Source organism: Rhinolophus ferrumequinum, chromosome 6 (assembly GCF_004115265.2).
Source record: "Rhinolophus ferrumequinum isolate MPI-CBG mRhiFer1 chromosome 6, mRhiFer1_v1.p, whole genome shotgun sequence".
NCBI classification, from domain to species: Eukaryota; Metazoa; Chordata; class Mammalia; order Chiroptera; family Rhinolophidae; genus Rhinolophus; species Rhinolophus ferrumequinum.
In genome coordinates, this window is record NC_046289.1 from 79,657,831 (window position 1) to 79,683,541 (window position 25,711).

The window sequence follows — 25,711 nt, forward strand, 5'->3', positions numbered from 1 at the left end:
TTTGGGGCCTAAATGACAAAAGGAGAAAATGGTTTGGTTTCTAAGGGAGTTGTTCTTTTTACCACTTTCTTGTTTTCATTGTTGCTAGTGATAAGTCTTAGAAAACACTTGTTTGAAGGTTCAGAGAGTAGACGGAAAGCGTTTTATTTCACAGAGAATCTGGAAAGAGAAGTTCTGACTAAAGGTATTAAATATTTGTAGAAAAGAAAATAGGTTAATTTATGATTTACTCCGAAGAAACAAAAACTGATTACATTCTGAGAATTAGTCTTTCATTTGTTCTCCTTTCCTTCTAACAACTTCTCACCTCATTGAATCCGTGTCTGAAGTTCTTCCTGGGTGCCTCCATAGGACTGGTTACAGCATGGCATCTGGCTTCTCCCAGAGCAAGTGATGAAAAAGACAGGGATAGATTGGTACACCAAGATGGAATCATGCAACCTATGATGTTATTTGTAAGCAAGTCATTAAGTCTAGCTGACACTCAAGGGGAAGGGAATTAGACCCCACCTCTTAAGGAGCATCAACAAATTTGTGGACATATTTTTATTCCCACCATAGTATCCATGTTAAAACTCTTTAGATGCTTCCTTGAGAAAACATCTATTTCTTGGTGGTTCTGTAAGACTACAGTTTTGTGTCTCAAATACCCTGTGGGTTGAATAGACTTGTATACTGGTCTAGGAACCTAATTTCTCTGTACCAAGACTTAAGGGAACCTGAAGCTGGAATTCGAAATCTGTTTGTAAGTTAGGATCTATTATATTTTGCATCACACAAGAAAACCTTTTCATTTTCCTGTTTCACTTTTTATATAGTAGAATTAAGAGAGCTATTTTATTAGTTAGTGGGTTATTTTTTCATAACTGATTTTTAGGTAAAGTATATCACTTTTGATTTTCTTTAGGATATATTGTACTGATTAAAATAAGCCTTTTTAATCACAAATTTGAAGTATTTTTAATTAATATATTTAAGTGGATCATATCAAAATTTTCCTTACATGCTGTCTTATTTTATAATATTAATGAGTATAATAATTCAAAAACATACTGACCCTAGCCTCAACACTTATAAGATTCTATTTCATTTTGAACAGGAAAGTTTGGTAATGTTACAAATGGCAATGGAATGTTAGAGCTGAAAGAGATTTACAGACAAGCTATTCTTGTCCAGGGGTTTTATTTTTGTGTTTAATATCAGAGACATCAAATTACTTACGAGGGGTCCAGAAAGTTGGACACAGAGCTTGGTTTGCAAGTCAGGATTTCTTATTCACAGTCCCATGCTTTTTCTTGATTTATGCTCCCTTAACATCTTTAAACTGAAGTTAAAAATCATATTTTTAAAAAGTCAAACATTTTTGTTAATATTTCAAACTTACGTTTCTGTAAGTTTCCCTGTAAATATGCCCTTTTGATTCAGAATCCAGCTAGGGCTAAAGTTAGCCTGAAACATCACTAATAATCTGAATCATTTCCATAATGTTTATGTTATTATATTTACATCTTTCGGTATTTACCACATTTTCCCCCTTTGGATTAATCACGGGATTTCTTTTGTTTGTTTGTTTTCCTTCCTTCCCTTTTCTGTTATTTCCTGGAATACTTTCGAAACTAGTTTGGTTATATGAACTGTTAATATACAGTGTCTTCCAAATTAAAGAATATCAGTAGCCTCTTAATTTGACCATGAAAAATGAAGAAGTGCTTGAAATTTGAGTTATTTCTATTTTTATTGGAATATTATAGATATATTTTTATTCCAAGCCAGTTTCTTAGAGTTTGTTTTCTAATTAAGAATATATTCACAGTTGATGTCAAGTGGAATTTGGCAGAGAGGTAAAGAAGAAGAAGGAGTTTATGGTTTTCTAATTGAAGATATCAGGAAAGAAGTGAATAGAGCTTCTAAACTGGTAAGCAAATGATTTTACTCATTACACTAAATACCATAAATATTATCAATGCTACCCTTCTACTAAAAATTTATAAGACTTTGATTTTATGTTCCAGTGCTTATTTTTTTAAATATGATGAATTTTAGAAGAATATTTTGTATTTTTGGAAATGGAAGAGCGCTTAACTACTCCTGAATAGCGTATGTGACAATGCTGATTTCACTTCCTTATCTTACTCCAACCTACCGATCATTTCACCCACTCTTACCATCAGAATTATGAACATACTTCCACTCTGATGTTCTTTCAACTTCAATCCTGAGTCAGCCCAGTCATTCACTTTTCATTCTTATACCTCAGTTGCTTGTGTTGAAATGATGGGTTTAGGTAAAAATTACACAACTATGCAGACCAGTAATTTATCATCTCCATATGTCTTGTGCCCTTCTGTGACATTGTGTGCTTGTGTTCAGTTCCTTCTCCTATTCTCCAAGATAAGCATGTTAAACTTTAACCCTTTGTTCATTCAGTTATAATTTGTGAGTGTTCTGTGTGATAGCTATTAGATTACCTGCAAGGAAAGGACCATAGGTCTCAATGTGGTCTGAGTGTAAATAATGAAAATGAAAGAATGAGAAGGTTAAGTATGAAGATAGAGTAGTGGCCTACAATCTGCAACAGAGAATTAAAATTAATGTTCTCTTTGTCCCTCTTCATGCCCCTGTCCATGTCCCGTTCCACCCGTTGGCAAGTCTGGTAATTAAGGAGGATAGGGAAACAAACACCTTCATTCAGGAAATTCTATAAGGGAAGCATGTAGAGACCTTTATTTTAGTTGAGGCAAAGAAATGGATGCAATTACTTTTTAAGATGTTGAGGATGCAAGGGAATTGATGGTAAAGTAGAGACTTTAGAGCAGAAGGGAAAACCTTGGGAGAAAGGTTACCAGTGGCATTTATCTAAAGGCCACATGAGAGTATTAGTATCAAAATTCCTCAACCTCCTGATGTTAGTGATTTTGTGGTGAAAGACGGCCTCTGAAGGTGTCCCCTTATTGTTTGGAAATACCTGTTTTCTTAAAACGTCTGAATTCTCTCTTTGAGTATACTGTGTTGTGAATCTTTGAGAATATCTTAATCCTAAAGAGGGGTCTCCATTGGTGAACTTAAACTAGAATTCTCTATGTCAGTTTCCTGGGAGAGCCTCAGATTGGCAAGGTATTCTCCTATGACCTGGTGGTGCTTGAGGGGTCAACAGTAAGACTGTATAATCTCTTCATCAGTGACCATTATAATGGCCATTTCAAGGGTTCCAAGATGTTTTAGGTACTGCTCTGTATTTTAGTAATGATGGATCCATTTGATCCATCTAATAGTTTTTCTGTTGTAATTCAGTTAGTACCGTGTTTTCCCCAAAATAAGATCTAACCAGAAAATAAGCCCTAGCATGATTTTTCAGGATGACATCCCCTGAACATAAGCCCTAATGTGTCTTTTGAAGCAAAAATTAATATAAGACCCGGTCTTATTTTAGGGGAAACACGGTAGCAGTGATATTCTGTTTCTTTCTTAGGGCTGTCATAATAAATTACCACACATTGGGTCATTTGAAACAGAATTTATTCTCTCAGAATTCTGGAGACCAAAAATTGCAAATCAAGCTATCGGAAGAATTGATTCCTTCTGGAAGCTCTGAGGAAGAATCCATTCCGTGCTTATCTCCGAATTTCTAGTGGCTGCTGGCAACCTTTGCATTCCTTGGTTTGTGACAGCATAACTTCAGTCTCTGCTTCCATCTTCACATGGCCTTTCTCTCTGTGTGTCTGAAATCTCCCTCTCCTTTCACTTATAAGGATGCCATTTGATTTAGAGACTACTCTAAATCCAGGATAATCTCATCTTGAGATTACTTAAGTCTACAAAGACCCTATTTCCAAATAAGGTCAAATTCATATAGGTATCAGGAATTAGGACTTGAACATATCTTTTTAACCTACTACCTATGGGTATCTAACACTTTTTCATTTGGTTAGGACATAGTGATCCTACCCAATTTTTTCACAAAGTGGTTTTCAGTATTGTTTTGCTGTTCTCCTTGGTAAATATTTCCTAATGTGTTTTCTGTTATGATTTGAATGAGACTTTCATGTATAGCAATTATGTTTATAAACCCTTCAGTTTGAAATATTTTAGCAAGTCGGAAGGAAAAGAAGCTTCTCTTTCTCATTTACATGTTAGGTTACAGATGTTTCCTAGATCACAAATTGTTAAAGATTGAATTTTTAGTGTCTTTTAGATTGTTTCTGGGTAGAACAATTTTTTCAGGAAATTTTTTTAATATTCCATTATCACAGCTGTTGTATGATGAAAACAATTTTCAGACTCCCCACAAGGAATATTCGTTTATATCTTCATCATGTTACGGTACTCAAATTTTGTGTGTTGTAGCCCTTATTTTCATATTTTCTTCTAGAAATGCTGTGTTTGTAAGAAAAATGGTGCTTCAATTGGATGTGTTGCACCTCGATGTAAACGAAGTTATCATTTCCCATGTGGACTTCAGAGAGAATGTATTTTCCAATTCACTGGCAATTTTGCGTGAGTTAATTATTGAATGTGAAAGACGAATGTTAAAGAAAAGTGGATAATGGATATGGGTATTCCAGTAATATAATTCCTTTGTAAAATTTCTTTTCAAGGCTACACTGACTTTATACATTATATACTTTCTCCCCTCCTCCTTTATGGAGTCATTTCTATCTGCAAAGTCTTGAGAATTGCTATATCTGAAATGGGATTATTCAACTTCACCTTTCAGCTCTAAAGTATAATATAGAACTGCTGATTTATTCATATTCAGTGAAAATTTCCACCTTATATAATTCTAGGTTTTTGTGTCACTCTTTGGATTTAATAGTCCAGTTTCCTTTCACAGGGCCATGTGTATTTCTCCTTGAGTAAGAGGAAGGCATGTAAATTTGGTGGAGTGCAAACATTATTTTTGGGATGCCCCTGAAAAATAATACTTCCTGAGTCTAGCTTTAAATATCAAAATTTTATGAATTTTGGTGTTTGCTATCATGGTGTTCTATTTCTTTCAGTATTTGTGTTCTTTACCAATTTAATGGATTTTTACCATGTACAAAAACTGCAGTTTAGATAACACAAATAGAAATGAATTTAGTGGATTAGGAATAAGTTTATTTATTATTTGCATTTTATTTGTTATATGATTAAATATGTAAAGTTTAATTTCCTTTAATTTTGTACAGTGCTGAATACAATAAGTATATTCTGTTGCTAACAATATCACATAGAATTCCCCACATAATATTAGTTACTGAAATTCTATGAGGTAAGCCTTACCAACAAAAGGTTTGCATTTGGAAAGTTCGATTTGCCTTAGTCATAGGTTGTGAAACTGACTTCCAGTGTCAAGGTTCCAGTCTATTGTATGTTAGTTATGAATAAATTTTCTCTTATCAATGTGAATTATAATGCTTATCTAGTTGTACTTTGTAATTTATTAGATGTTGGTTTTAAATAATTTACATTTTTAGGTCATTTTGTTGGGACCATCGACCTGTTCAAATAATTACATCTAATAATTATAGTGACTCCTTACCATGTACCATTTGCTTGGAATTTATTGAGCCTATTCCAACTTATAACATATTACGAAGTCCTTGTTGTAAGAATTCTTGGTTTCATAGAGACTGCTTGCAGGTAAGATGTTTTGTAAGCCTTTTTTTATATAAAATTTGTTGATTGCTGATTTTAATTTAAAAGTTGGAAAGAATTAACATGTATTTTAGCTCTTGTAACTTTTAAAACAGCTTTAGTGAAGCATATTTTACATATAAAATTCACCCTATTGAAGTGTGAAATTAATATTGTAATAAATATTTTAGATACTACTTTTTAATGTATATTTATACTTGAAAACTTTTGTTTTTACCGAAGAATTTTGTATGTATTTCACAATGAATAAAACACAGATTTTCATTTCAAAGTTCGTTTACGTATTTAAGCTTAGAAAACATGTGAAATGATTATTTAATTGTAAGCTAAGATGTTTAAATATTAAGAGACCTTTTTTTTAAAACCTGCAATAAATACTTCATCATAACTTTTTGACGGAACTGATTACTAGCTAACGAATTGAAGTATTAGTTTTGTTCTTTACTAGCTAGGTTGTATATCAAATCTGATGACAAGTTTTCAAGTAAATGAAATATAAAACATGACATTAAGCAATTTAATATTTTTTTTGATTCAGAACATACTTGAAAATTAAAAAGATCCCAGTTGTTAGTAACATCAAATATGTCGTATATATGTGTGCAAGTAATAATTTATAGACAGGTATAGTTAATAGAATGCCAAATAACAAATGTTTTACTTAAGTTTAATGCTATCTTTTAAAGCTTGGCTTTTTTTATTGTTTAGTAAAATGAAATGTTATTACTGATTACAGATTAACCACAAAAGTATTTTTAAAGTTAGGAGATGTTATAAATCGTCATTTTTCATTAGTCTTAACAGTACTAACAGTAGTAAAAGTAGTAAAGCTTTATTGATTACTTTCTATTTTTTTGTATGAGCCTTGAACGTTTATATTTAGAATTATTCAGTTAAAAGTGACAGATGGAGCCTGCTTTGTTGGGTAAATATTAGAAATTCTGCTAATTCTTACAAAAAAGTGTTTGTAAAAGGATCCAGAGTGCAGTTCATAAACATCATGAAGTGTCATCTTTACCTATTGAGGAAGAAGTTCACGTTATAGGAGAATCTTTAAAAAGTAATTTGTCTTAATTAAGGGTTTGTATTTCAGTAAGTTTAATTGCTGTCAAATGTATCATTTTGTTAATTTTGTAACAGTACTTTATTTTTCAAGAAGGATAAGATTTGCCTCATTTATGTGCTAATCACAGAGAGGTTCTCAAACTTGACCTAGTATTCATAGGGCTTTTTATGAACACTGGAAATATCAAGTTTCTAATTGCCATTAAAAAGTAGAAATAATTTTACTAACAAAAATGTAGTCTACTTTGTGCAAATATAAAATAAAAATACGGCAATATAGATACCTGTCTATGACGTAAATATTAGTAAGCAATTGTTACTGGGTTAGAACTAATTCTTTTTTAAAAATTAATATTTATTGGGTTGCCAATGGTTATTAAAGTTACATAGGTTTCAAGTGTACAATTCTATAATATATCATCCATATATCACATTGTATGCTTACCACCCAGAGTCACTTCTCCTTCCAGCACCATATATTAGACCCCCCTTTACTCTCTTCTATGTCCCGCATCCCCACTTACCCACTGGTGACCAATGAACTATTTTCTGTGGATTAGAACTAATTCTTGAGCCATGTTCTCTAAAGGAGCTCCAGTGGCTTTCCCTCTCTGATACTAGAGTCTTAACTGAAATAATAAATGGAGTCTACCCTGTCTAGATAGCTACAACAATACCCGCATAATTTTTTTTTAATCTCTGAACATCATTAATATAAAAGTTGTAGGAAAAGCAAACCTACGCAATAGAATGAGAATTGTCTGTGGTTAAGCAAATTTCATTATTTTTGGCCACATTTTAGGAGGAAAGACTATAGATTAATATCAAAAAAGTTGATGGAAACTTGGTCACTGTTCTTGTTCAGTTTGAATTTTCCAAGCATTGCTCTGGTCTTGGTATCTTCCATATGTCCTATGGCGTTTTTTCCCTCTATTCTTAAACACTTTCTTCCTTGTATTATATCCTACAATTTACTAAGATTACTGGTTTCAGTGTACAGTTGGTTGAAGACCCTTTAGATTCAGAGATTTCAGTAACGTGTTGCTTACCCACCATACGGTATGGGTGAGTGTCACTTGCTAGTTGTTTGAACCTAGCTAGATTCCTCATTGTTCACTTCTTCACCATCCACAAATCATTCCCTAAGTCTGTCAGGTCAAATAGTTATTTTTGTGTGTGCTTTTTTATTGTTATTCTCTGCCTTCATTGTGATTTAACTTCAGGCCCGGTTTTTTTTTTTTTTTTTTTTTTTTTTGACTAGACTTTTGCTGCTTACGGGTCTTTCTCCTGCATGTCTTATTTCCTATCATTTCTTCACACTACTGGCTCTGATTTACCTGTTTAACCTCATTACTTAGTTCAGTATGGCCAGCATGTAATCCCCAAGTATATTATGAAAGCTTCCCTAATCACATGTGCTGTCTGTTACCACTGAGCCTTGATATATGCTATTTTCTATTTTTGTAATGTCTTTTGTCCTATTTTCCTGGCAGGCCCCTCTGCTTCCAAACTTAGCTTTGACCTCACCATCCCTGTGACATTTTTGTCAGGCTTTCATATAGACTTAGGTACTTCTTCCTCTCTCTTCCATGCGTATTCTTTAAAAAAACAAAAAAACACTTTTACACTATTATAATTATATACATGTATGCCTAATCAGCAAGAATTCCATGAACTAAAATCCAAGTCATTTTATATTTCTGTTTTTTGGTACATAGCATAGTGTTTGGTACCTATATAGTAAAGATTGATATTTGTTAAATGAATGTGTACTACTAGTTTTTTCTGTTTTTTGTTTTACTGGGGATTGGTTACTCTTTCTAGTAGGCTTATGGTTTTCTGTCTCCTTCTGCATACATACCCTCTGCCTGCTGCTTCTGTATTTGTATTTGCTGAAGAGTGAGAATAGGTTTTATACTTCTCTCTTCTTAGGAAAAAAACTAACAGAGATTTGAGTTAAAAACAGAAATAAGGATGCATTTTGTGTTACACTTAAACATCCTTCCAACATGAAGTAACTCAAGATTTTTGCTGTTTTATTCAGAGAGTGATAGACAATACAACATTTGGGAGCAGAAATGATATTAGATACCAAAGGTTGAGTGAGAAGAATATATGGGTGAATATATAGATGTAAAGCTAAGATCAGTCAGTTCATTGGCTTTATTTTTTTTTGATCATTGGGGAAAAGATCTCCAAATTTTAGCAGTGGGATAATTTATCAAGTTTGAGAACCACTGGAATAGAAAATAAGTTTTCATAATATATTAAGTGAAAAGTAGCACATGTTCTATAAGCTATAAAGTTCATAACTAATAATCTATTAAATTGTTAATAACAGATTTTCTATTTTCCACTACAGGTTCAAGCAATAAGTGCAGGAGTTTTTTTCTTTAGGTGCACAGTATGCAATAATAGTGACATATTTCAGAAAGAGATGTTGAGAATGGGAATTCATATTCCTGAAAAGTGAGTTAACATAGACAAAAAGATACTTTAAATGGAGGATTCAATAACAGTGGAAATAATCGTTTATGTCTGATTAAGTGATGATGGACACGCAGCCTTTTCAAATGGGGAAATGTAAAGCCACCTCTGCCGCTGCCTCTTTCTCCCCCAAATTGCTAATTCTTGAGAGCAGGGACTGTGCTAAATATCTCATTAGTTAACTTATAGTCTCTTAGTAAACACCCCAGTTGTATACGATATTGATCTGTACACAGGTATAATAGGCTTCAAAATGGTATGTATGAATTATCTAAGGGATCAAAATGTGATTCAAAAATGTATGAAAAGACTATTCTTAGTACTTAAAGATGCGGAATCCAGTAATAATGGTACTAAACTTGAAATAAAAATGAAAAAATTGGGAGTGAAATGTTAATAAAAACGTAAGTTTTATAAAATTTCTGCTGAATTTTTCATTTAGCATTTGAAAATTCACTATGAGACTAATTAAGTGTAGGATAAAATGACACTAATGGATTTATATGTTGAAGAGAATGATTAATCCTAAAAAGAACAAGTTTTATTCTCATTCCTAGTATGTGGAAAGTTTTTATTTCTAGGTTCATTACAATCCTTTCATGTAACATTTTAGGTCAAAATATATTTTATGTCTTGCTTCATTTACAGAGATGCATCTTGGGAATTAGAGGAAAATGCTTATCAAGAGCTTCTGCAGCACTATGAGCGTTGTGATATGCAAAGATGTCGTTGCAAGGAAGGGCGAGACTACAATGTGCCTGATAGGTATATCAGGAAGTTCACTTGTGCTTTATTAGTTCTTGCTGAAAGCTTCAGCTTAGAAAAGCAGGTTTTTAGTTAGTAAAATGTAGTTTGTTCTTGGATGTTTGAAGTTTTAACTTGAGATGAGGTGCATTTATTAAATGTATGTTTACATCTGTTTATAGATAAATTATTGCACTCAGCATAATTGCAACTTATTTCTGTGGTGTATTTCCATGAGGCTCTATTTTTCTAGAGCTGCATTGTCCAGTATAGTAGCTACTAGCCACATGTGGCTATTGAGCACCTGAAGTATGACTATTTCCAATTGAGAGGTGTTGTAAGTATAAAATACGCACTGAAGACTTAGTATGTGCATTAGTTTTCTAGGGCTGCCGTAACAAAATCACAAAAACTGGGTTGCTTAAACAATGGAGATTTGTTTTCTCACAATCCTAGAGGATAGAAGTCCAAGATAAATGTATGGTCAGGTTTGATTTCTTCTGACTCTTCTCCTTGGCTTGCACGTGACTGCCTTTCAGCTATGTCCTCACATGATTGTCCCTCTGTCCGTGTCCTCATCTCTTATAAGTCATACTGGATTAGGGTCCACCCATGTGACCTCATTTTACCTTAATTATCTCTTTAAAAGCCCTATGTCCAAATACAGTTTGTTACCTTGTGAGGTACTAGGTATTTAGAACTTCAACAGATGAATTTTGGGGAGACACAGTTCAGACCATAACAGTAAGATAAAAAGAACTTAAAATATCTTAATAATTTTAATATTATATATTGAATAAAGCGGTAATATCTTGGAAATATTCAAATTCATTTCACCTGTTTTACCTTTTAAATATGGTTACTAGAAAAGTTTAAATCACATATATGGTTTGCATTATATTTCTGTTGGCTGGCACTGTTCTGGAGATTAATTTAACTAGCTGCATCTAACAGTGTTTCTTTCAGATCAGTGTAAGAAGGATTTGGCATTTGAAGTTTGTTGATGATTCCTTTGTAATGTCAAGATATTGTCTCTAATCTTAACAATCATTTTGTGCCTTCTGTGTGCACTATACTATGTTAGATAACTAGAAATCAAGGGTATCTTCATTTTTTAAGATGCAGAATAAAAAGTAACAAAGCCAGTTTTGTCAAATTTTATGTAAGAAATTTCATTAAATTTTTATCCCTGCTATATAATCTTACTTGAACATGGCAAGATGACGCTTAAAGTGTAGAGCAGAATACTGGGGAACCTTGTTTCTTCTGGAAAGTGGTTAGGCTGGGTAAGCTGCTGCTTATTTGTGAAGACTCAGCTGAGGTCTTGTCAGCTTTGAAATGTTTCCCCTAAGCCGCTCTTAACCACTCCTGATTCCCCATTCTGGGCTAGGTCTTCCCACCACTGTGCTTGTTACAATATAATTGACACTATTTAAATTTGTCTTTGTCATTAGACTAGAAATTCTTTAAGGGCCAAGATCTCATTGAAGATGTCAAGTAACGTGCATTTATATTACTTGATCTGGCGACTCTGAGTATTCATTTGTAAACAGTAATCTCAAGGATTGTGCTGAGACACAGATGAGATAATGAGAGTTTTAAGAAGTAATACATTCATTAATACTAATATTTTCTCAATTCATTTTAAGCTGTTGTAATTTATTTATATATATATATATAGTGTATCACTGGTTGTCCAATCATTAGCTACCAAACTCCCTCTTTTTCTGGCAGCTACTTGAGATTGCTGTCTCTTGCCTTTTCTCCTGGGACATGGATACCTGCTATCTAAATGTTTTCATTGTGGTCTCATTCCCTCTCATCCTAATGATAGGAGAGCAATTTTGCTGAAAGGCGCCATGGTGTAATGGTTAGGAGCTTAGGTCCGAAGGCTGGTAAAGTGTGTTGGAAACCTCACTCTGAGACTTAGTATTCTTTCTCTTCATGATCGGTTGACAGAACTATCTGGGGACGTGGAGAAAGGAACACACAGGACACACACCTACACACCCATATCCACACAGAGGGAGATTCACGCGCACCTACGAAAGGGGAGGAAATCCAGTTACCTTTCTTATCACCCACACATCTACATACTCAGGGAGTATATCCATTTTTATACAGAGAGGATGTACTGTACTATAACCAAACACGAGGCCCCAAACGACAACCCCACCCACACCCAGAGAGAAAATGTGAATAGAGACCAGCATACATGACACAATACAGTGGTGTGGGGCGTGGGGTAACAGATGAGAGAGAATATAGATATAGGCCTGGTAGTGAGGCTGGGTCCTGTTGAGCTGCACAATATCGGAGATGTCTAAGCAACCCTATTGTAGGAAATAATTCCTCACTTTGGAAAGAATGTTTCAGGTGTAAGATAAAATATTTACTGAATGCTACTTCCATATCGTACACACACCAGGACAGCAGTTTCCTTATGAGCACTGTCATCTCCAAATGCAACAGAAACATTGTCTTCCTTTAATCATACTCTTTCTGATGTGTAGATTTGTGTATGTGTATGTACATGTTGATATTTAATTTAGGTATTTTAAGTTAGAGATAAGAGGAGGAGTTTATGAACACAAATAATGAAATAGAAAAAAGTGCTTTAAAAAAAGGTAATACCAAATTACCAAATTACATGTCAAAGCAGATAAGCTGTTTTTCCTCCTTTGGTAAAAGGATTCGTTGTGTACATGAGGCAGACAGTGGTGTCTGCTGCAGGGCTGGGGATTAGAATTTGACGACATTAATACCAAAATGTCAACATCTGCTTCTCTTTGTGTCCCCAGCAAATGGGAAATAAAGCGCTGTCAGTGTTGTGGTTCTAGTGGAACGCATTTAGCCTGTTCCTCACTACAATCGTGGGAACAAAATTGGGAGTGCTTGGAATGTAGAAGTATTCTCAACAATTCAGGTAATATTTTGTAATTTTAAATAAAGGTGTTCTTATTCAAATGTATATTATTAAACAGTTTCTACCTATATTTTTATTATGCTAACATTGGGTTTTAAATTTGCAGGGGGTTTCCAAAAAGCCAAAAAACATACATTGCCCAACACTAATAATGTAGGAATAAATGATTGTTTCTTGGAAGAATCATCACCTAAATTACCCAGACAGTCACCTGGAGCCCAGTGTAAAGATCCTCTGAGGTGTGTATTTTGATTGGAGAACATAAAAATTTATTTTGAAAAAATTAAACAGGAAGTGGTTGCATATACTTAGAATATTAACTGATCTTTACAGGAGTCTGGAAGAGTGTTTCTCAAACAGCAGGACCCAACATTTGATCATTAAACCATACAACCAACATTTAACAAAGAAAATGAAATAGGATAGAGTAGAATATAGACTATCAGATTGCATTGCAAAAAGAAATAATGTATATGAATATATCTTAGTTATTTTATTGTGTACTGAATCATGATGTAAAATACATTTTTTATTATAGATCATTTTCAAGGTGGTTTAAAAAACATGGATCTGGAAAATGTGCTTAAAATATTATTTGATTATAGAGTAAGAGCAAATTAAAATAACAAGCATACCATGTTACTTTGTTGAAAGGAAGGACTCATTTAATATAGAGGGCTTATTCTTTTGTTTTGTGATAAGTTGATGTATTTACTGTCAATGTCAGAGGTCTAAATGGCAGCTCTGTCAGAAGTTTAATGCATACTTACAAGTATTACCATATCAATGACTAGCTATTTTCAGAAGATAGCAGAATGAGTAACTTTCAGAATCATGCATAACCATTTAAATGAGACTGGAATTATATCCTTATACTGTGTCAGATATTTGTCCACCTGAAGTTAGGATTTTTAAGTATATGTGGCTTTCCAAAAAGTTTATAGAGCCTTGTAGCCAAAAGGGAAAAAAATAGGCAAAAGTAATATTAGTAGCTAAGCATGGGGAAACACTTTCTTGTAAAAAAAAATAATATCAAGTTAAAACTTAGAATGACAAAAGAAGTTTTGTCAAAATATTTGATAACCAGATTTGCAGATAGAAGTGGAATACTATTCAAAAAGTGAAAAATGCTGTTTTAAAATACCACTTGTATTAAGAGAAAATTGTTTATATTTTTATGACGTTTTTAGTATCAAAAGAGATATTTCCATTTGTGTTAAATATTTTTAATATGTAGGTTTCGAAAGATGTTACACCAGGGAGAGTTGATTCCTTGCTTCTGCTCCGATACGCCATCATGTTCTGGAAGAATAGCATCAGCATTCCCATTCCAGGCAGGAGCAAGGAATCAACCTGCTACAAGAGGTATATTTTTGAAGGATTCCCTTACTTCCAAAAGATGTGATTTTCCTATAATATGAGTTAAGGAATAGGGGGTTGTGTGAACAAAGAAAAAGCAAAACCTGGCCCACACGGGGGCATTATATTGACTTTGGAAGGGAAAAATTTATACTTGATATAGAAAGGTGATCCATGATATTGCCCCAAACAGGATCATTTTGAGTACATTGATTCCAATTACAGATGGAGAAACTGAGGCAGGCAGCAATTGAGTTAGTCTATACAGTCTCTTGGAGGTCTTGTTAAGACACAGATTGCTGGGCCACATGCTCAGAGGTTCTGATTCTATCTGCTGTGGGGCTCAAGGACTTGCCAGATGCTGCTGCTGCCGCTGGTCTACCACACTTTGAGAATTACTGGTATGGACTAAAAAAGTACTACTTAAGGGGTTGTGAATTCTGTTTATAATATTAGCTCTACTATTAATTAACTTTATGATTAAAAATACATTGGAGAGACGTCATCAAAATGGCGGCGTGAGGTGAGCCTCTGTAAAGCTCCCCTGGAATTTACAACTAGTCGAAGAACAATAACTCCACAAAGGGCTCCCTGCACAGCAGACAGGCAAGACGAACAGGCCCACTACTGAATTCATCTAAAGGTGGGCGAATCACGCGAGCCGGGGAGGAGGGAAGGGAGAAGTGCGGAGACGGAGGCGCTCGGGCGCAGGACACAGACCTAGCTCAGTGCTCCGAGCTTGCTGCATCCCAGAACTACTGCAGCTGCGGGAGAGGGAAGAACTCGGACTGCTAGGGCTCCACTTATGGCACAAAGGGCTGAGGGGACAGCATATAACACGGCTGAACTCAACGCTCACGGCAGAGACCTTGGAGAAAAGACTGAGGGAAGAAGGCTGAAAACGGTGGTTTAAGCCCTCACTGCCAATCAGAGAACAGAAGCCTTAGGCACTGAGATAGCCACCCCCTCTCTACCCTCCCAGAGCTCACCCTGCCCGGTGCTAGAAGCGGAACAGTAGCAGTGTCAGATCAAAAGAATGGAATATTTGCTGTTCTGAGAACTGTGGACCGCACACACAGATTCGCAGCCCAACTAGTTCCGGCAAAGGGGAGGGAGCTGTGGAAGCAGGACCGGCTGTGGTGGTGATCACCACCATTGCTCTGGGCCACCTCTCACAACTCACCCCGCCCCTGGCCCCACCTATCTGGGCGGATCCCAGCAGGAGTAAACAGAACTGCTGAAACATATGGGCTCTGAATCTGGTGCAGGAAGAGCTTTGGAACTTCAAAAGCTCTATGCATACCCACATGGACACTGCGCCCTGTGACCCAGGCGAACTATTAACAGAGGAGAAGCCTGTCTCCCAGGGAATCCACCCATTGTCTGAGAAGCTAGAATACTGCAGAGAAAACATAGCACTACCATGAGAGAGAGGAAAAAAGGCTGCAGTCGGAGAGAAAATAAAACATTCTACCAACAAGTACTGGAAAACAAAACAAAGACCTCTTCCTATCAACCTGTTGCAGAAGCCACTCCTGTAGATGTCTAGAAAGAGAAATCATAAATCATTAATTGCCATGAATAACCAAGGCAACAAGACAGTTCAGAAAGAAAGTGAAAAGTCTCCAGAAAAGAAACTTAAAGATATGGAAATATGTGACTTAAATGACAGAGAATTCAAGATTGCAGTTCTGAAAAAACTCAACGAGATGCAAGAAAACACAGAAAGGCAGTTTAATGAACTCAGAAACGCAAAGAACAACATGAGCATTTTACGAAAGAGACTGAAATTTTAAAAAAGAACCAAATAGAATTTCTGGAGATTGAGAACTTAATAGAAGAAATTAAGAATGAAATAACCAGCTTAGGTAGTAGAGTTGACCAGATGGAGGAAAGAATCAGTGACATCGAAGATAGAAACCTGGAAATTACACAGGTAGAAGAAGAAAGAGACTTGAGACTTAAAAGAAATGAAAGAACTCTACAAGAACTTTCTGACTCCATAAGAAAGAGCAATATAAGAATAATGGGCATACCAGAAAGAGAAGAAAGAGAGAAGGGAACAGAGAGTATATTCAAACAAATTGTTGATGAGAACTTCCCAAACTTGTGGACAGAACTGGATCCTCGAATCCAAGAAGCAAATAGAACACCTAATTACCTCAATCCCAACAGGCCTTCTCCAAGGCACATTGTATTGAAGCTGTCTAAAATCACCGACAAAGAAAGAATGCTCAAGGCAGCCAGGGAAAAGAAGACGGTAACCTACAAAGAAAAGCCCATTAGATTATCATCAAATTTTTCAGCAGAAACCCTACAAGCCAGGAGGGCGTGGAACCAAATATTCAAACTATTGAAAGAGAAATTATGAGCCAAGGATAATATATCCAGCAAAGATATCGTTTAGATATGAAGGAGGAATAAAGACCTTTCCAGACATACAAAAGCTGAGGGAATTTTCTAATACACGATCTGCACTACAAGAAATACTAAAGGAGGCTATTCGACCACCATCAACAGGGACAATTGGTGGCAACCGAAACATAAAAAGGGGGAAGGTAAAGGCCTGAACTGGAATATGGGAATAGAGAAAGTAAGCAAGCGGAAGAAAATGGAATACTCTAAATATCAAACTTTCTTTTATATAAACTTAAGGGTAATCACTCAAAAAAAAAATCCAGAACTGAAATATATACTGTAATAAAAGAAGAAACAGAGGGAAACATCATAGAATACCACCACGCAGAAATAATAGACAACAACAAAAAAACAAAGAAACAATGGAGACACAGCCTTACCAGAAAACTAAAGATAGAATGACAGGAAATCCTCACATATCAATAATCACCCTAAATGTAAATGGACTGAACTCACCAATAAAAAGGCACAGAGTAGCAGATTGGATCAGAAAACTAAAGGGAGAAATTGACCAAAACACAATTATACTAGGGGACTTAAATACATCATTGGCAGTTGCCAATGGATAGATCATCCGAACAGAAAATAAATAACGAAATAGCAGCCCTAAATGACACATTAGATGAAATGGACATAATTGACATATATAGAGCACTTCATCCTAAAACATCAGACTATACATTCTTTTCTAGTGTACATGGAACATTCTCAAGTATAGACCATATATTGGGACATATAATCAGCCTCAGCAAATTTAAGAAGATTGAAATCATACCAAGCATATTCTCTGATCAGAAGGCTTTGAAATTGGATATCAACTGCAAAAAGAAAGCAGGAAAAAACACAAATACATGGAGATTAAACAACATACTTCTAAAGAACGACTGGGTCAAAGAAGAAATTAGAGAAGAGATCAAAAGATACATAGAAACAAATGACAATGAAAATACATCCTACCAAAATTTTTGGGATGCAGCGAAAGCAGTTTTAAGAGGGAAATTTATATAATTACAGGCCTATCTCAAGAAACAAGAAAAATCCCAAATAAATAACCTCATGTTACACCTTAAAGAACTAGAAAAAGAAGAACAAGTGAAACCCAAGGTCAGCAGAAGAAAGGAAATAACAAAAATCAGAGCAGAACTAAATGAAATAGAGAACAAAAAGACAATAGAAACAATGTGACAAAGAGCTGGTTCTTTGAAAAGATTAGCAAAATTGACAAACCCTTGGCTAGACTTATTAAGATAAAAAGAAAGAAGACACTAATTAACAAAATCAGAAATGAAAAAGGGGAAGTTATCACGGACACCACAGAAATACAAAGGATCATTCAAGAATACTATGAAGGACTATATGCCACCAAATTCAATAACCTAAAAGAAATGGACAAGTTCTTAGAAACATACAGCCTTCCTAGGCTGAACCATGAAGAACTGGAAAATCTAAACAGACTGATCACTAGTAACGAAATTGAATCAGTCATCCAAAACCTTCCCAAAAGCAAATGTCCTGGATCAGATAGCTTCACTAGTGAATTCTACCAAACCTTCAAAGAGAATCTAATGCCAATCCTGCTCAAACTCTTCCAAAAAATTGAAGAAGAGACAGTACTCCCTAATTCATTTTATGAGGCCAACATTACCCTGATACCAAAATCTGGTAAGGACAACACAAAAAAAGAAAACTACAGACCAATATCTCTGATGAATACAGATGCAAAAATCCTAAACAAAATTCTAGCAAATCGAATACAACAATGCATTAAAAAGATTATTCATCACGACCAAGTGGGGTTCATCCCCGGGACACAAGGATGGTTCAACATCCGCAAATCCATCAATGTGATACATCACATAAACAAAATAAAGCACAAAAATCATATGATTATATCAATTGATGCAGAAAAAGCATTTGACAAGATACAACATCCATTTATGATTAAAACACTTAATAAAATAGGTATAGAAGGAAAATACCTTAACATAATAAAGGCTATATATGACAAGCCCTCAGCTAATCTCATAATTAATGGTGAAAAACTGAAGCCCTTTGCTCTACGTTCAGGAACACAACAGGTCTGTCCCCTATCACCTCTGCTTTTCAACATAATGTTGGAAGTCCTTGCCAGAGCAATCAGGCAAGAGAAAGAAATAAAAGCCATTCAAATTGGGAATGAAGAAGTTAAATTGTCACTCTCTGCAGATGACATGATGCTATATATAGAAAACCCTAAAGACTCCACCAAAAAGCTATTAGAAACAATCAACGAATACAGTAAAGTTGCTGACTACAAAATCAACGTACAAAAGTCCATTGCATTCCTATATACTAACAATGAAATCTCAGAAAAAGAAATCCAAAAAACAATTCCTTTTGCAATTTCAGAAAAAAGAATAAAATACCTAGGAATAAAGTTAACCAAGGATGTGAAGGACCTATATGCTGAAAACTATAAGACATTTTTGAAAGAAATTGAAGAAGACACAGAGATGGAAAGACATTCCGTGCTCATGGATTGGAAGAATCAACATAGTTAAAATGGCCATATTACCCGAAGCAATATACAGATTTAATGCAATCCCCATCAAAATCCCAATGGCATTTTTTAAAGAAATAGAACAAAAAAATCATCAGATTTGTTTGGTATCACAAAAGACCCCGAATAGCCAAAGCAATCTTAAGAAAAAAAGAACAATACTGGAGGTATCACACTCCCTGACTTTAGCTTGTACTACAGGGCTACGATAATCAAAACAGCATGGTATTGCCTGAAAAACAGACACATAGGACAATGGAATAGAATTGAGAACCCAGAAATAAAACCACATAAATGTGGACAGATGATTTTTGACAAACAAGCTAGAAGCATACAGTGGAGGAAAGACAGCCTCTTCAATAAATGGTGCTGGGAGAATTGGAAAGCCACGTGCAAAAGAATGAAACTGGACTGCTATCTGTCACCATGTACCAAAATTAATTCAAAATGGATCAAAGACTTAAGCATAAGACCTGAAACAATAAACTGCATAGAAGAAAACATAGGTACTAAACTTATGGACCTTGGGTTCAAAGAGCATTTTATGAATTTGACTCCTAAGGCAATGAAAGTAAAAGCTAAAATAAATGAATGGGACTATATGAAACTTAAAGCTTCTGCACAGCAAAAGAAACCATCGACAAAATAAAGAGGCAACCAACTGAATGGGAGAAGATATTTGTAAACAGTGCCTCCCATAAGGGGCTAATATCCAAAATATACAAGGAAGTCATGAAACTCAACAACAAAAAAACAAACAACCCAATTGAAAAATGGGCAGAGGACCTGAAGAGACACTTCTCCGAAGAGGACATACAAATGGCAAATAGACATATGAAAAAATGCTCAACACCACTAGTCATCAGAGAAATGCAAATCAAAACCACAATGAGATATCACCTCACCCCAGTCAGAATGGCTATCATCAACAAAACAAATAATAACAAGTATTGGAGAGGCTGTGGAGAAAAAGGAACCCTCATACACTGTTGGTGGGAATGCAGACTGGTGCAGCCGTTATGAAAGGCAGTGTGGAGGTTCCTCAAAAAATTACAAATAGAATTCCCATATGACCCAGCAATCGCTCTCCTGGGTATCTACCCAAAACATCTGAAAACATTTATCCATAAAGACACGTGTGCTCCCATGTTCATTGCAGCTTTGTTTACGGTGGCCAAGACATGGAAACAACCAAAATGTCTTTCAATAGATGAATGGATAAAGAAGTTGTGGTATATATACACAATGGAATACTATTCGGCGGTAAGAAAAGATGATATAGGAACATTTGTGACAACATGGATGGATCTTGAGAGTATCATGCTAAGTGAAATAAGTCAGACCGAAAAAGCAGAGAACCATATGATTTCACTGATATGTGGCATATGAACCAAAAACAACAAAAGAACAAGACAAACAAATGAGAAACAAAAACTCCTAGACACAGACAATAGTTTAGTGGTTACCAGAGGGTAAGGGGGGTGGGGGGTGGTAGATGAGGGTAAGGGGGATCAAATATATGGTGATGGAAGGAGAACTGTCTCTGGGTGGTGAACACACAATGGGATTTATAGATGATGTAATACAGAATTGTACACCTGAAATCTGTGTAATTTCACTAACAATTGTCACCCCTGTAAATTAAAAAAAAAAAAGAATTAGCCCTTTAAGATGAAATGTTAAGAGCTTAGAAATTAAGGTATCTGGGTTCAAATCTCTGGTTTGCCCCTTAGTAACATTGTGCAACTTTGGGATGACGTACTTACCCTATCTATCCCTGTACGATGGGATAACATTAATATTCATTTCATGATTGGATGATATCATATATGTAAAGTGTCTTACATAAAACAAATAATCCATGTGTCTTCTTCCTTTCCTATCCCAATCCTACTGGGGATAATTGGTAAAGAGAAGAAAAGGGGGTTGCCTCCTTACATTTTATGATTTTTGTGCTGCCTGAAATTCTACACTGTTCAAGCCATTAATAAATGCCTTTAAAGCCTAAAAAAAAAAAAAAATTATATCTTGTGTAATATCTTAAAGCTATAGTTGTCTCCTATAGTAAGCAGAGATTACGTTTGCTCTATTTTTAATGGATCTAGTGAGCCTGAAATAAGATACAGTTAAGTAAGTGTATGTTGTAGCCACTGGCCAGAAGGGGAGAGTTTGAGCTTCTGACTCCTACACCTGAATCCACTGAATTGATCAAATTCGAGATAATCATCTATCAACATTCTCATAAACCATTTATGACCTTAGATTATTTTAATTTGGTAGAAGATTTGGGAGAAGGAATCAAGAATTTACAACTAAGGTTATCAAATAACTGTTTCCAATGGTAGCCATTGTCTGCTTTTGGTTGGGAGTTGGGGAGGAACTTCCTTTTAATCTTTTTTTCTATTTTTTATTGGTTGTGTAGCTTTAAAGTACTTACCTCTATTTTTAAATTCATGTTTTATAGGCAAGGCAGCAAATTTAGAAGAGATATTTCAGCAATAATTATAGAGTTAGGATTTCAAATTGTTAAAAAAAAAAAAAGATTATATATCAACAAAGCCAATATCTGGAATAATGCCTTAGATGGATTCAGAAATCAAAAGTTTAATCCTTCGTACACAATGGAAATAGTATATGTTAATGAAAATGATCATTTTGGAAGAGAGCATCCTGGATCAAAGCAAGAATTTCTGAGTCTTTTAATGCAACATCTTGAGAACTCACCATTGTTTGAAGGGTCCTTGTCAAAGAACTTGTCCTTAAATTCTCAAGGTAATTATTTATTATTGTAAATACTGAATATACTATGTGTAAAGGAAGAGAGCTGGCTAGAATTGATACTCAGTACCTGTGGTTGAAATGTGTAATTTCATTAATAAAAATCACAGAAAAAGGGGAGTGGGGGAATGATATTCTTTAAAGTAAATTTTGTAGTGAAACATTTTCTTTAGGAATATCTTAATTTCTTTATAACAATATCCTCCTTGAAGGGATTCCATAATTAACTGTAACTTCTTAAAAATGTATTTTATATTCATTCTTATTTCATTTGAACAGAGTAACCAAATGGGATGGATGATTATTTGAACCCTTCTTGTTCAGATATTTGGAATTTTCAGTTGGCATGTTTCTTCACAACCTAGGATTTTTATAACATAATTTTCTGGTCCACATGTAACAGATTTTTAAATGTACTTTTGCTTACAAGAATTTTTCTTATACAGTTATGTATATGACACTTTTCTATCTTTACTTCTGGTGAAGAGTTGATGTGATTAAAACAGGCATCTTAAAACACTGGTTAATTCTCACATTCTTTTTTAGGAGCTTTTATACCACTTTTGCTGTAATAGGATATTTGAAAGAGTGAGAAGACTTATTTCATTCCATTTGAATTTCTTCTTATATGTTCCATAGAACTTACTCACCGTTGCCTGAAGAATCATTGAAATAATTGAGAAACTAGCAAAGATCATTTGTACTATACAGTATACACAGTTTAATGCTAAACTCCCTTTAAAAAAAAACAAAAAAGCAATCAGTAATGTTAGGTCAAGGCAGTTTTGGTAAGGTGGGGAGTGCTTGAGTTGAAGTCACAAAATCTAAATTCAATTTATACACATCACTTATGTAGCTTTATATCTGTAGATTTTAATTACATAGCCTCTCTGGATCTGTTTTTTCATCTGTAAAATGTGACTACTAATACGTAACTTACACAGTAATTGAAATTTTATTATTAGTTCAAGTATTGTTAATGTTAATTATTAATAAGTTGCTTTGATTTGAGCAATGTTTAGAAAAATAAAGGAAATTTTGCATGATATCCTTTTGAATTAATCAAAATAGCTAAAGCATTTTAATTGGCAATTTAAAAAATATTGAAAGCTGTGATATGGTAAGATAGCATATATTGTTGGAGGAGTAAATTTGTGCCATTTTGGAACGTAATGTAGCACTATATATCAACGTCCTTAAAAATGTTCAGATCCTTTGAACCACTAATGCTATATCTATCTTAACATACCTTAACCAAAAAATCAAAGATATGTAAACAAGAATATGTAAATAGATGTTGATAATATTTTACCTCATGCAGTTAAAATGTCACTCAGTGAGGTGCCCTTAGTAAGGGGATGGTTTATTTTGCTGCACATCTGTTAAGTTAGTCTTAATGCATTCATCAACTGTAGATTTCAATTAAAAAACGTTTACAATATAGTAAGTGGAAAAAAGAAGTCAAACTATGTATGTATTTATATACATACATGACACAAATGCACCAAAGTGTATACACTGGTTATTATGGTTGTAGGATTATAGGTGTTTTTTTTTTTTTAAGTTTCTGTATTTATATTTTTTCTATAATAGGTTATTGGTATTCAGAAAAATATTTTTTTATATATATATATTTTAGTTGAAATCTACATACATGATTATAGCATCTATGAATTAAGTTATTTTACATTTATCTAATGCTTAATAGTTTTGAATTTTATGTATCTATTCATTACATATGATGGTTATCTTAATAATAAAAGAAATGTATTTTATATATTTCCACCTGTATTTACAGCTCTGAAAGAGAATCTTTACTATGAAGCCGGCAAAATGCTTGCCATTTCGTTGGTTCATGGTGGTCCTTCACCTGGTTTCTTTTCTAAAACCTTGTTTAACTGCCTTGTGTGTGGACCAGAAAATACTCAACCAATTTTAGATGATGTTTCAGACTTTGATGTGGCACAGATTATAATCAGGGTAAGAAATGTACATGTTTATTAAAATGCAAACTACATTGTAAGTATATTTGAATATAAATGATGGATCTACAATAGAATACTACTCTTTGGAGTAGTTAAGGGGTGTCAGTATGTCTGTTTACCAGCAGAGTTCACAACCAGTTACGAGGTAGATATAAAGGTCTGACAGCTAGAGATCAAAGTGCCAGGTTAAATGTTGATAAAACCAATTGGATAATGTGACTTCAATTTGTCAAAATGGCTTGCTAACTAACATTCCTCAGAACTACATGCATTTATCTACCCTGCCAGAGACAATGTAAGACAGATTACTTGTTGCATACTATACAGATGATCAAAGTACACTTTCTGCAGGCAGGTGGCTCTGAAGAGAGCAAGGACTTAGTTTACTTGTCAGAAAACTTATCCTTCCTCCTACAGGGAAATATGAGTGATAGGTAGAAAGACCAGGCTGAATTCTTCACTATGGAAACAAGTGGAGAGATTCAGTGTCCCCACCTAAGAATAGTTACCATTTATTCAGCCCTGTACTGCACGTGTTGCATGTACAAACTCAATTTAGTTATCATAATGCTGTATGAGGTAAGTATCATTGCCAACATGTTAGTGATTTGGACACTAATTGAGACAATGAAAGCCATTCAACTTTTCTTCTCTTAACCTCCCTTCTACCTAAGCCTGGTCTATCCATTGTCTCAGTTAATAGGCAGTATAGTTTAATGGTTAAAAGCAAATGCTCTGAAGTCAGATTTTAGGTTGAAATAACTAAAATCTGTCGGCTGTGTGACTTGGGCAGTGAAGTTAGGCTTAATCTTAAGCTTAACTGAATTGTCTCCCTTTCCTCTTTCCTATGGATTTTTTCTTAGCTTAAGGCTTCTGTTCCCACCACCACTCTCCTAAGTTAGCTAGTTCATAGCTGATATGCAGGGATATAGATTTTCACATGCAAATGCCTTTTATTTCAAATGCCTCATCTCTGGCTTCTACAATCACCGCTGTCTTTAAATTCCTCTCTACTGTTCTTTCGTTTGTTTTTGTTTTTTCAATATTCCCTCTTCCTTTTGACTACTACTGTCTTTTTTTAATGCTTCTTCTCCCTACCCCTGAAACTTAGGTATTTTTCAGTGTTGTCTTAACAGTTCTCATTCTATACTATTTGGAAAGCTTCTTCTTATCCATAACCTTTCTGAAAGATTCCCAGACCATTATTTTTGAGCCCCTAGACTTTTATATGAAGATAAGGTCTGGGTCTTGCTAGCACATTGAGCCTAACATGATTAAGACGGAATTTTTTTTTCTTTGCCCAAGTTTTCTTTTCAAGAGATTTCTTATATCCAAGACATTCTGGAGAAAGGGTCGTTTCGTTTTTCCATACGCCATTCATCAGTATGTGTCAAGTCATCTGTCTCTAGAAGTGGCTTACCTTCAACCTTTCCTACTTATTTCTACCTGCTATACCAAACTCAAATTATGTGTAGGTGTAAACAATTAGGATACTATTCTAATATTCAGGATGAATTTTTCAAAAGTACAATTTTTACTTGTACACATTGCTTTCTTCCTCAGGAATCCTCAGTGGCTTCTCATTGCCTATTTAACAAAGTTCAAGCTCTTCATTAGGGCACTTAAGACTTCCAACTCGCCTCATGGGTTTACCTACTCCTGTTTCTGTATTCCTATCCAATGTCTGTTCATTTAGTCAACAAATACTATATACCCAGTACTGTTTTATCACTGATGATAGAGAAATGAACCAAAGTCCCTTGGAATTAATGT

The 25,711-nt window shown here is 34.6% G+C and overlaps 1 protein-coding gene across 4 annotated transcripts in view; it reads left to right on the top strand.

Annotated features, from left to right (window-relative positions):
* Nucleotides 1-25,711, top strand: part of G2E3 (G2/M-phase specific E3 ubiquitin protein ligase) — a 58,612-nt gene that overhangs the window by 19,336 nt on the left and 13,565 nt on the right. For all 4 annotated transcript variants that reach the window (XM_033109454.1, XM_033109456.1, XM_033109452.1 and 1 more), the window contains 9 exons: nt 1,814-1,915; nt 4,370-4,494; nt 5,457-5,622; nt 9,065-9,171; nt 9,838-9,954; nt 12,735-12,859; nt 12,966-13,098; nt 21,640-21,947; nt 23,752-23,933. In XM_033109454.1, the coding sequence (XP_032965345.1) occupies nt 1,817-1,915; nt 4,370-4,494; nt 5,457-5,622; nt 9,065-9,171; nt 9,838-9,954; nt 12,735-12,859; nt 12,966-13,098; nt 21,640-21,947; nt 23,752-23,933 (1,362 nt within the window). In that variant the 5' untranslated portion in view covers nt 1,814-1,816. The remainder of the gene's footprint in view (nt 1-1,813; nt 1,916-4,369; nt 4,495-5,456; nt 5,623-9,064; nt 9,172-9,837; nt 9,955-12,734; nt 12,860-12,965; nt 13,099-21,639; nt 21,948-23,751; nt 23,934-25,711) is intronic.